Genomic DNA, 12,031 nt, shown 5'->3' on the forward strand with positions numbered 1-12,031 from the left:
GGCTGGGACCGGCGGTTCTGCAAACTTGCCACAGAGAGAGAGGACGTGCTGCTGGGGCAGCGCTGTCTCTGGGGTTGCCCCGGCCAGGCTGTCCTGGTGTGTCCTGTGCCAGCTTTCAAGAGAGCGGAGGCTGGGGCTCCTCTGTGGGGTGGCCCCCACGTGGGCCTGCGCCCTTTGAGCTGGGCTCCCTGGGGGCGAGCGTCCTTGTTTCAGCCATTCTGCAGAGGAGGAAGCTGAGGCTTAGCGGTCGCACACAGGGGCCCCGAGGGCCACCATGCCAGGCCCCCTCCTTCTCTTATCCCCACGATGTCCATAACAACATACCCAGCCCTGCAGTCTTCCTCGGCTGCAGGTGACCTGGCCGCTCCCCGGAGGCAGGCATGGTGGGGGTCTTGAGCAGGGGGCAGCCTTGGGCTGTCACAGTGGCCAGGGTGTCATCACAGCGGCCTTTTGGTGGGGAGCGGGGGTGGGCGGGGCGGTGCTCGCTGCTCCCCTCCTGGCTGGGGGGTGCCCGCGAGCGTGAGGACAGGGGGAGTGGGAGAGGCTCTCCCCGCAGCCTCCCGAGGACAAGCTTCTGCCCCTGGGGCTGTAGCCCCGAGAGGGCCGGCTGGAGCCGTGCCCGGCACGCGGGGGTGGACGCTCGGCCTGGAGATGGGCAGCGTAGTCGCAGCCCACCCCACGCCAACCCCAGCTGCCCCGACGCACCCTGACCCTGAGGGAGGGCCGAGCGGTGGACTGTGGCCCGAGGGCCCCAAAGAGCCGAGCCCTCGCTGCCTCCTTCCCGCGTGGCCGTGGCGGCACCATCTCGTGGCGCCCTCTCTAAACTAGGGGCCCTGGGCGCCTATTAGCTTCCGGGCCTCCGCCGGTGGGGCTCAGGACCCAAGGGGGCGACCGGGGGTGAGTTTGCCCAGATCGGGGCAGGACCTGGATTTACCGCAGGACTGCGGGGCCCCCACGCTGGGCCCTGCGCTGGGGAGGGCACCTCCTGCCACCGCCATGCTGCTCTCTGGGCTTGTGCCGCGCCAGGGCTGGGCTGCTGCTCTGACGCAGCGAAGGGACAGGGAACGAGCTGCTGACAAGGAGGCGCTGGTCACGACAGTGGGCCAGGAGGGGGAACCCCGCCAGCGCCATGCCACAGACAGCGCCCAGCTACAGCGGAAATGAGGTCCTGCTTCTGCCGCCGGCAGGTGCATAACCTCCCAGAGCCTCAGATTACCTCTGTGGGACAGGAGGTTGTTGAGGTTCACCAGGGCCTCGCCCGGTGGCTGGTTTCTCTGCCCCTTGTGGGGAAGCGGGATCCACAGTGCTGGCTGGTGGCATTCTGGCTTGTCTACCATGGTGAGGAGAATGGTAGGTGTGACTATGCCCACGGGCTAATGATCAGGACTGGAAAAACCAGCTGAGCATGTGGAAGGCTCGGGGCCCTCTCCCCTGCCCCCCCAGCGGGCTCCCCTTCTCAGCCTGGGCATTGATGTTCCTTGACCCTAATGCTGCCATCTGCCTAAGAAGAGGATTAAGAAAGGCCTGGTCTGCGGCAGGCCTTCACTGTGTCCGGAACCACAGCAGCCACTTCATCACCATGAGGGCAGCCTCATTTCTCGTGGCTGCAGTCTCCGGCCTGAGAGAGTTGAGTCTGCGGGAGGAAAACCAAGGAGCAGAGGGATGGGAGGCTTAGGCCACATTGTCTGAGCTCTGGGGGAAGACCTTTCTCAAGGGCCAAAGCAAAACAAAAAGACTTTATATTTAAAGTGAAAAGAAACTGCTGTTTGACATTCAAGCTTCAGTAACTGCAGTATGTCCCTCTGCGGAGAAAGATGGCTTTGTGGCGGGCACCCTCTGCGGCGGGCAGCCTCTGCGGGGGGCAGCCTCTGCGGGGGGCAGTAAGGGGCCGCTGGAACGCTGCACTGTCCGGGCTCTCTGATGAGCAACAAGCCCAGGGGCAGGGACAGGGCCCAGGGCCTGAACAGAAACCACCCAGGTGGCACCGTCCAGGCAGCTGAGACCGCACCGGGGACGGGTGCGTTGACCCACTCTGAGCCCAACTCCCCAGGGTGCTGCTCAGAGAGCTTCCCCGTCCTTCCTGCATGGCAGCAAGCTTCTTGCTTTTCTGCCCAAGTCCGGTCTCCACGTCGAGTTCTTCCCTCCCGGACGAGTCTCTGGGGCATCGCTTGTTCCGGGTGCGTGTCCGCACTGTCCCCCCAGGCTCCGCGTGCGTGTCCCCTCTGCCCCCCTGTGCTCTGGCACCTTCCCGCTCCTCTCTGGCCTGTGCTTGCTTGCGGCTGGCCTCCCGCAGGGAGCTTTCTCAAATGGAACACAGCGCTTTACATTCAAAGGCTGGACCCCGGCGGTTGGCGGCACTCACGCGACCGACCGGGGTAATTCACGAGCTACTAATGAGCCCCAGTCGGGCCCCTGGGCGCCCCCAGCTGGAAGCCGCAGGACCCCTGCACGCCCTGGGCCCCCATCCCGGCCCGCGGAGGGCCTGGTGTTACACAAAGGGGCTTCGGCCACCGGGCGGCCCCGCGGCCCCGTGACTCAGCCCCCTCGGACTCGCTGCTTCCCCCCTTTGCCAGACGAAGCCCTTCTGCCTCGGAGGAGCCCCGGAGGCCGCCACACCCCATCCTGAGGAGCGCAGGGGCAGGTGGCTACCTCCGGGACACCAGGACTGGTCCCAGCCTGGGGAGCGCATTTGACTCTGCATTGGCCAATCGGAATGCTTCGTCTCTCCTATTGGCTCAAGGATCAGCATGTGACCCGCGCTCCACCAATCAGAACCCTCCCTGCTGGTGGTCTTCGGCTAGGCGGGCAGTCATCCCCTTGGCTGGCGGTGAGCCGCTCGGAGAGTGTCCCGGGCGGTGGAGAGAAGAGTCTGAACATAGTGTTTAAGCCCCTGGATCCAGCCACTCCTGAAGCTCACTACCCCTGGTTTTTCCACCTGCATGACAAATAGATTCCTTTACAGCCTGGGTGTAAGTCTGTCACTTGCGGCTAAAATGCCCCAGAATTAGCCCCCCCCCCTTTTTCTCGCTCCACCCTGTAATCTCGATTTCTGCTAAAGCCCCCGATGAGCAGCCCGCCTGGGCTCGCCGTGAGTCAGGCTCAGCAGCCAGGCTGAGGATATGGAATTGCACGTGTGAGCAGGCCGTGCAAAATCATTTCTAGCTGGTGGAGTAAATTCCTCTCCCACCCTCCGTTCAGCTGGGGCGGGGGTCCCCTGCAGAGCGCCTGCCGGGCGGGTGACCCGGGAGCCGCAGGAGCCAAGGGCTGGGGGACCTTCGGACTTAATCATTCCTGACTTTTAATGGTCGCTAGTTAATTTCCTTCCTGAAGAGAGCGGTTTTGACCTTCACCTCCAGCCCCCATTAACTGCTGACAATGCTTTGTCAGCATGTTTATGACAAATTAATTATACAGAGAGGGGAAGTCTCGCTGGGGAAATGAGTGCTCGGGCCTGGGCTGGAGGGGGGCGCCGGGCTGAGTTCTACCAAGCGTCAGATCCCACTGACAGGGGCCTGGTTAACCACAGACCTCGGGCAGAGCGAGAAGCAAGGGACTGGTCTCCAGCACACCACAGAGGAAAGACTATGCCAGGGGCAATAAATGGAGCCCTGGGAGCCCTTTCACCTGGCTGGTGTTGCGCCTGGGACACACCCTCGGGCGATGGTGGGGGGCTGTGCCGGCTGTGCGGCTGCATCCTGTGCCCCTCCCCGATGCACCCAGCTTCCTTGTTGCAGGGACCTGCCAGCTCTCCGGGGAGTACCCGTGCCGGAAGGCCCTGCCTGCCCACAGGCCAGGGTCAAGGGCAAGCCGCAGGCCGTGTGACCTGGCCCCGCTGAGGTGTCCCGGGTGCGCCACCTTGCTCTGGCCTTGCCACGGTCGGGGCTGTTAGGGCCCGGCCTCCTTCCTCTGTCCCCTGCCGGGTGGAGGAAGGGCTCTGGCCTGCCGTGTCCGCGGGGAGGCCCCAGCCCCCCGGCCCTGCCAGGGACCCTGTCCCACACGTTCCTTCGTTCCTGTGGGTCTTCTTGCCTGGGACTCGCTGCCCTGTCCAGCGCTCCCCTGCGGCCTGAGGGTGCGGATGGCTGGCTGAGAGACGGCCTTTGTCCCCCTTTCTGTGGCCCAGGGCCCGGCCCTCAGGAGGTGCCCAGGGAGGGCCTGCCCAGCCTAGATGGACACAGCATGGAGTGGCGGGCCCCCGGCCCGGGAAACCCCAGCCAGTCTCGGGCCCTTGCCCATCTCTCCTCATGCTGAGTGAGGGGCGGCCCACCCCACCCAGTCCGGGGTAGACCACGTGACACCCCTTTGTTCCTGGCAGATCACGTGACACCCTCTGGCCAGTCACTGCCGTGATGGTCCGCGGCGAGGGTGGCCCGAGCAGAGCCGTCCAGCAAGGCTCTCATGCTGGAAAAACCACAGAGCAGCCCAGAGGCTCCTGTGCGAGGGACGTGGTGTGGGGGGCGTTTTGTGGGGTATGGGGTTGTTGTGTGTGTTAGGCCTGCGTGTGGAGGCGCACTGTGGTGTGAGCGTGTGCGCGCGTAAGCACAGAGAGCGTGACCCTGCCTGGCCCATCCCAGCTTCTCCTTTGCCATCTTCCTCCCTCACCCCTCCCACGTGGGCCCTGCCCCACCCAGGGGGCACCCTCACCCCTTCTAAGGGGAACTCAGGACACCCGAGCCCCCAAAGTGCCACAGCCTGTATACAGGAGCATTTCCTGCGGACAGGCGAGCAGGGGTCGCCTGGCCCAGCGTCTGCCTGACGGGGAGGGGCTGGGTTCCTTGGGTTGCAGCCAAGGGATCAAAAATTGCTAGGCGGGAAGGTTCTAGAAAGAGAGGTGGCGTGATGGGGGGTGAGAAAGTCCCGGTGCGCGGAGCCCTAAGTGAGGAGCTGACCCAGGAGGGCGGGCCCAGGAGGAACAGGGAGGGCGGCCGGGCTGTGCTGATGGCGAGCCGCCTCCCCGCCTCTGTTGGCACCGGAGGGCCCCACGGTGACTCCCACAGCTGCCTCTGGCCACCAGCAGCCCCGGCTCTGCAGCCTCAGCCCCGACACGATCACGCTGGCCCCGTGTCGGGGGCAGGAGGGTCACAGAGGCTGTCTGTGGGGGGCAGAGCCCGGTGCCAGGGGCTGGCCCCCACGGGACCCGGCATCTGGACGGAGTCCTCTCCATGGCCGCCCTCTGCAGCTCTGAGGGCCTTGCTTTCGAGGGTCAGAGCTCCTAGGTGGGCCGTGGGCGTGCGTACGTCGGCCTGGCCACGAGACGTGCCTCTGGGCGGCGAGGCTCCCGAGGGCGGGCCTGGGGGCGAGAGGGCGTTGCCAGCGGGTCAGTGACCTACACCCCTCGGGCGACCTCGAGCCGCCACGGGCTCTGCTTGCAGGCACTGGAGTCACCCGGCCGCCCTGGCTGGTCAGATGGGCCTCACGCCCCTGCGTGCGAGGTGCAGTCGTGTCCTTCGGGCTATTTCAGCAGCTCCCTGCCTTCCCTAGGGCCCTTCTCGGTCCCCAAACTGTCCTCAGTGGCGCGTCACACATCCCCTCACGGCCCTGCACAAACCCTACGAGCTCGAGCCGGCCCAGGGCCGCTGGCCTCTCCCCGGCTTCCCGCCTGGTCTCCACGGCCTCCGCTCCTGGGCTCCCGGGGCCACGCTGGACGAGCCAACCCGGCTGCTGCCCCGGGCCCTTTGCACACGCCCCTCCCGCCACCCACCGTGCCAACCCCAGATCGCCCGCCTTCCTGGCCTCACCTCCTCCCAGTCTCCTCTGGCTGCCTGGCCAGGGCCAGGGCCACCGCCCCCGCCCCCCCACCGCCAGGCTTCGTGGCTTGTACAGCACTGTTCTTTCCGTGAAAGGCTTGACTGGCGGTGAGCTGTCCCCACCCGGACTCCGCTGCCCAGGAGTGGGGACATTCGTCTGCTTTGCTCATAGCTGAGCGGGCGTGAGAGGAGGGAAGGGCTGAGTGCGTGAATGAATGGGTGAGCTGCTCTTGTAAGGTCTGAAAGATGGGGGAGACGGAAGTGGCCACGGCAGTTCTTCTTGGGGAGAATCCGTGGACCTGGGTGGCTAAGGTCATGAGGTCGGAGGATCATACTCCAGAGATTTCGGGGGAGCCAGGCTGCCTGGCGTGTGGCCCTGTGCTGGCGCGGACTGCTGAGCCCGCTCTCCTGTGCCGGCTGGGCCCGGCCAGGCCTCGGCTCCGGTGGAGGAGCAGATGAGGGCGGGTGAAGCTGGCAGCCCTGGTCACTCTGGGGGACCCCTCAAGCCTCCGACTAGCCACTTCCTGGAAAAGGACACCGCCGTCGCGGGCTAATCTGGGTTTTCTAAGTGCTGGCAGGACTGAAGGCCGCCGTCCCCTCCCAGAAAGTCCAGGCGTGAACCCACCTTCCAACCCCAGGCCCCAGTGCCTTTCCCTGGGCCACGGTGGCCCCCCCATCCTTCTAAGCCCCAGCTCACCCCCCCTGCGGTAGTCTCGTCCTGTAGGGCCAAACCCCTGGGCCGGGAGCCCCGGCACCCTGGCGTCTCTCTCAAGGCCTGAAATAACAAGAACGATGCTCCACCCCCCGGATGCCCTGTGGGGGCTCACCTGAGCCCCCCAGAGCAGTGGGGGCCAAGGGGCTTTGTCGCTGTCTCCATGTACAGGCAACCGAGGCTCCGGGAGCGGCGCGGCCGTCGGGTCGCCTTAGACCTGACCCCACACGCCCCGGGGCGCCTGCTCCCCCGGACTGTCTCCTGCCTCCCAGACCAGAGAGGGCCACGCTGGCCGGCGCCCTGCTCACCTGGGTCCTCTTCCAGCTCTCCAGCGCCCCTGTTGCTGCCCCCAGGCCCTGCGGCGTGGGGACCCGCTGGCCCCCCGCGGGCGCTCGTGGTTCTGTTGCTGATGCCGATGCTGACGTTCTTGAGGGCGCACGAGCTGAGGTGGACTTCCTGCTCCACGGCCCCCTCGGGGGCAGGGCCGGGATGGGACATGTGCCATTTGAAAGACGCTTCTGGGGTGGCAGTGGTGGCCGAGACTGTGGGTCAGCCGAAGATGGAGAAGTGGGGGGCGGGTGAGCGGCGGGGCGACGGCCCCGGCCCTGTGTGTCCCCCGTGGCTGACCCCACCCCTCAACCGCGCCCGTGAGCCCCACTCTGCTTAGTCCACGGCTGAGACCTTGCCCCTGCCTGGGCCGGGGGCTCCCTCTGCGCCCGCCTGCCCAGGCTCCCAGCCCGGGTCCCCCGCCATCAGCTCCCCCAGGCACCCTGAGACTCAGCCCCCGGCCCTGGTGCGGCCTCTCGGCAGCCCACCCAACTGCGCCTGGCCTCTCACGTGCACCCCGGCCCCGCCCCGCCTCGCCCTCCTGCCCCCCGTCTTGGGGAGAGCGCTGTCCTCACTCAGTGTCACATCCGCCCAGCCCTCCGGCCTCTCGCTGCGGGACCCCGAGGAGCTGCCCACCACCCCTCCTCCCCTCTCTGGAGGCTTCTGGCCACCGACCTCCTCCGCCCCTGGCCACCCTGCTGCCTCTCTGCCCCTGCCCGTCTGTGATGACCATGCTGGGCAGGTCAGCCGGCCCCGGGTTGCTGTCAGCCTGCTCAGCAGGACACGGCTGCTCGGCCCCGCACCTCCCGTCGGCCCCAGCTCTCGTCCGCTGCAGTGACCCAGCTGCCCCACGCCCACTCTGCGGTGAGGAGCGCGGCTGGGGCCGGTGCCGTGGGAGCCCGGCGCCAACTCTAAGGTGTCCCTGCCCAGCGCTGCGGTTCCACCTCCACGTGGCAGGCAGGGAATTTCCCATCATGCCTCTGCCCCAGAAAGCCGCATCCAAGGAGCTGGCCGGGGCGGGACAGCCGCTGGGCCCCAGTACCTGGGGGGCTGCCCAGGGGGCTGCCCAGGGGGCTGTGGGCGGAGTCCTCGGGCTCGGCGCTGTGGACGCTCATCTGGTTGGCGTGTCCCAGCTGCACCAGCTTGAGCACAGACTTCTCCAGGTGGATGTTCTGAGAGCCCCACATTCCAGGGGTGGGATTCTGAGGTGGAGGGAGGTGAGGGGGAGCCATGGCACCTGGCAGACACAGCAATGAGACCTCTGACCTCCACCTGCTAAGCTCCACCCCCCACACACCAGCCCTGGGCTCTGGATTCTTCCCGGACCGTGGGTCCTGGGAATAGCCCCGGGGCGGGGGGCTGGATGGACAGGGGAGCCCACAGCGGGCCGGCCTCTGCTCCCAGCCTCTCTTGGGGTCTTTAATGCCGGCTCCAGCCCCGCCCGCCTCTGCGACACGCAGAGCCTCAGCTGTCGTTTTGCTTGGTCAGCACTTGTTTCCACGGGGGCCTTGGTTTCCAGCTGAAGGTGATGTTCTGAAACTTTGCTTTAAATTTTTTCATTTGAGTAGAGTAAAGAGATTTGACAACATTAAATGGTCAGGCATAGAGATGGCCAGAATCGGAGAGGCGGTGTCGGGGCACCGAAGTTCAGAAACGATCTAGATTCTAGAGCAAAGCCCCATTTTTCCCATGGAAACTGAGGCCAAGAGCAGTGCTCTCCTGAGGTCACAGGGACTGTCCCCCCACGCCCCCGGGCTGATACTGTGTGTCCCGAAGTTGGACTCTGGGCACCCCGGTGCCCCCCACCACAGCGCCTCAGAACCAGGGGCTGCTGGGAAGAGGCACCCTGAGATGTCAGAATCCAGGGAAATCATGTCTCAGAGCAGACAAATATTAAACAAACACAAAATCTTGAGGCTTTCTACAGAGGGAGAGAAAATGGTGTTGTGCCTCGTGGGAAAACATGAGGTCAAACAAGGTAGAAGGCGTCGGAATGGAGGGAACAGGAGATCCTTGATCCGGCACCAGGAACGACTTCTTCCTTCTGAGGGAGGTCGCCAAGGAGGCCCTTGGGACCCGAAAGCGGCCCTTTCTCCTCAGGGCTGAATACCCACCGCCACCCCCAGATGGAGCAGCTGCCCTCCGGTCCTCTCCCTGGGGTCCCCCCGGGACTCACCACTCCCCGCAGAGGCCTCTGGCTTCATGATGATGTTCCCATGTCCAATCTGGAGGTCTGCACAGTTCTGAATGTAGATGCCACTCTGCGGTGCATTCTGGCTGATCATGTTAACTGGATTTTTCTGAACGATAATTGTGGTAGCCTGATTTGTCCCTCCGGACTGTCCTGCAAAATAATATCCCGCTGGTCCCTCTAGTAATCAGGGGTCACAGATCACCACTGGCAGCATAAAATCCTCCTGGGGAGCTTATTGAGACAGATCCCTGGGCGCCCACCCATGGGTGCTGTGTCGGTCAATCCACGTGAGCCCAGGAGCTGGATCTTTGCCCAGGAACGTGATGCATGTCCCCATGGCAGGTCACCCGACCTGTGTGATGGTCCTCCCCCCGGCCGTGGCTGCGAGGGGGCCGTCCCTGGGTAGCTTCTGGTCTCCAGGCAAGAATTCCTTATTTTTAAATATTTTTAAACTTTTCTAATTTTTGAAAACAAATTTATTTATTTATACACACAAGAACTGGGGTACAAGCCAGAGGTGCGTGGGTGAGAGGATTCCCCAGAGACAGAGTTGGGAGCAGAACAGGCCGATGGACTGAGACTCACTGCTGAGGGGAGCAGTGGGCGGGTCAGGAAAGGTCTGCTGCGGCCTGTGGGTATCCCCCGGCCAGGCACGGAACTTGTGCCAGGGCTGTGGACAGCATCACAGTGCTGTGCTTTAACCCACTGAGCCACCAGGGGCCCTTTTACACTTGTCTAACTACACCCATCAGCCATGAGCAAATAAGGTCTGTCAACCTTACATGGCTCTTCCAACAACCTGGATTTGCCACCATGGACTTGCCACAGGACCCCTAGTGTGCTGAGACACCCTTGGCCCTGAACGGGGGCCTCCGCCCTTTCTACCCACATCCCCACGATCCTGGGTCCTGGGCTCTTTTGCCTTTGTGGGTCCCTTTCTCTATTAAAAATACTTAAAAGTCCACTTTCTGACTGTGTTGAAATAGAGATGGATGCAATCCTGGCTGACATCATTATTAGTATCATTAAGATGATGAGATTCATTTGAAAATAAATGAGAACATTTTTAGAGGACCCTTGGAAGTTCCCCAACTCCAGCCTCTCCCCTGCTGCACCCCATGGATGAGTGGGCCCTGCTCCCTATGTACATCTGAGCCTAGCCTGGCCGACTCTTCCAGCAACTTTAAAATAATAATCCATATGGGTAAATCCATATAGATCTAGCATCCATGTAGATAGATTCATAGAATCCAGCAATTCTGCACCCAGTTTTCTCCCCAAAGAATTCAAAGACACTAATTTGAAGGGCTGTCTGCGCCCCTATGTTCACTGCAGCACTGCTTGCATTAACCATGTTATATATATACATGGTGTGTTTCTGGTGGAATACTACTCAGCTGTGAAAAAGGTGAATCTGTGGAAAAAGAGAATGATGCTGAGTGAAATAAATCAGAAGAAAAAAGACAAGTACCAGGTGATTTCACTCAGTGTGACTATAAGAAACAAAACAATGGAACAGACAAGAACAAACCAACACAAACTAGAAATTTGACAGCAGAATTGAGGCTCCTGTGGGGCAGGTGGGGTGTGGCGCAAAGGGGGGAGAAGGCCCAAGGGACTGGTGGGTGCTTTGGTGGTAGGTGTGGTGTGGTCACATACACCTGAAGAGATGTGAGTCCACACCCCTAAAACACCTACCGTGGTGTGAACCAATGTACCTCACTAGAAAATATTAAGAAATGAAGTAACAACTCAAGACCATATGATGGAAAAAGGAAAAAAAGGTACTTCCCAGTTGGGCAAGCGCTTACAGAAAATGTCAGCAAGCTCTGGCTGAGTCCTGCACCCACGTTAGGACTGGGCCACCTTCCTCTTGGCCCACTGCCTTGTGCAACCACAGCAGCAAAACACACTCCAGGGAGCCCTCCCTGATTACTCCCTGCTAGCTCCCCCTTCCAACAACCGGTCAGCCAGACTCTTACCGGCTTCTGAAAGGGCCTGATGAGGTGGACAGGCAGAGTGTGCGGGCAGGTGAAGACTACCTGGTCGATAAACCGCCCACATGCTTGAATTTTGGTCCAAGTCCAGAAGGTGCAGTTTTTTCAGAGTGTATAAATCTGGGTTGACGTCCTTGGCTGTCTCCATTCCCAGGGCCTTGGCGATGTGCAGGGCTCTCTGGGGCCCTTGGGCTTCTAGGAACTTGTAGATCTCTTTTTCTGGGGAGCAGGATGGCAGGTGGTTTCGGAGGACACCCAGCTTTGAACCCGCTCGCCCAAGACCAGTCATGCAACGTGGGCAGACCCGGCCCCTCTGTCCCGGGGCGCGCCGTGAAAGGGGGCTCAGGGAACATCTGTGCTGGGTTGGGGCCCAGGGGTGGAGACGGTGGCTGGCACGTGGCCGGCGCATGGGCCTGATTGGCCAAAGCCGCTTCCGTCCCCTGAGAGGACGCACAGTGGGAACCCCTGGGGGGCAGCCCTGAACAGGCGAGCGCCTCAGGCAGCCCAGGGGTGTTGGGGCTCAGAGGAGGTGGGAGGGCCCAGGGTGCTTACGCCGGTCAGTGAGCTGACTGCGGGGGCTCCCGGGGATTGACAGAGCATTTTGTTGGGGCGTCTTAGCTGGAGAAGGAGAGAGGAGAGTGAGGGTAGAAGAACGGAGAGCGGACGGCCCGCCCTGCCCCCGCCCGGCGGCAGCACCGGGCCCCAGGGCACCCACCTGGCTTCGGCCCCTGCCCCACCGCTTCCACACTGTGTGGCTTCGCGACCACGTGACCTTCTCGGGGCTCAGCTTTCTTGTCTGCAAAGAGGCAAAGAGCACCATCTGTCCACCCCGGTGGCCCCGCAGGGACGGGCGTGGGGCTCTTTGGGCCAGAGAGGGCGCCAGGCCCCAGCCGCCGCCGTGTCTTCCGGGCGCGGCCGGCCTGAGCCTCGGGGCCCTCTGACCGCTGGCAGCCGCACGCCGGACGTCCTCCCCGCGGATGAGCAAGGGGAACCACGGCCGAGGGAGGGGCCGCACCAAGCGGGTTACCTGGGCCGGGCGGCGTCTGCTTGGGGGGCA

At 63.1% G+C, this 12,031-nt stretch overlaps 1 protein-coding gene across 1 annotated transcript in view; it reads right to left on the reverse strand.

Annotated features, from left to right (window-relative positions):
• Nucleotides 1-5,045: 5,045 nt before the first annotated feature.
• Nucleotides 5,046-12,031, reverse strand: part of ZBP1 (Z-DNA binding protein 1) — a 20,312-nt gene continuing 13,326 nt past the window's right edge. Inside the window, exons 3-8 of the mRNA XM_012728139.1 lie at nucleotides 11,527-11,770; nucleotides 10,960-11,193; nucleotides 8,960-9,127; nucleotides 7,826-8,020; nucleotides 6,765-6,998; nucleotides 5,046-5,287 (exon numbers count right to left, since the gene is read on the reverse strand). Coding sequence (XP_012583593.1) covers nucleotides 5,046-5,287; nucleotides 6,765-6,998; nucleotides 7,826-8,020; nucleotides 8,960-9,127; nucleotides 10,960-11,193; nucleotides 11,527-11,770 — 1,317 coding nt within the window. The remainder of the gene's footprint in view (nucleotides 5,288-6,764; nucleotides 6,999-7,825; nucleotides 8,021-8,959; nucleotides 9,128-10,959; nucleotides 11,194-11,526; nucleotides 11,771-12,031) is intronic.

This window comes from Condylura cristata, unplaced genomic scaffold (genome assembly GCF_000260355.1).
Source record: "Condylura cristata isolate star-nosed mole 26May11 unplaced genomic scaffold, ConCri1.0 scaffold00022, whole genome shotgun sequence".
NCBI lineage: Eukaryota > Metazoa > Chordata > Mammalia > Eulipotyphla > Talpidae > Condylura > Condylura cristata.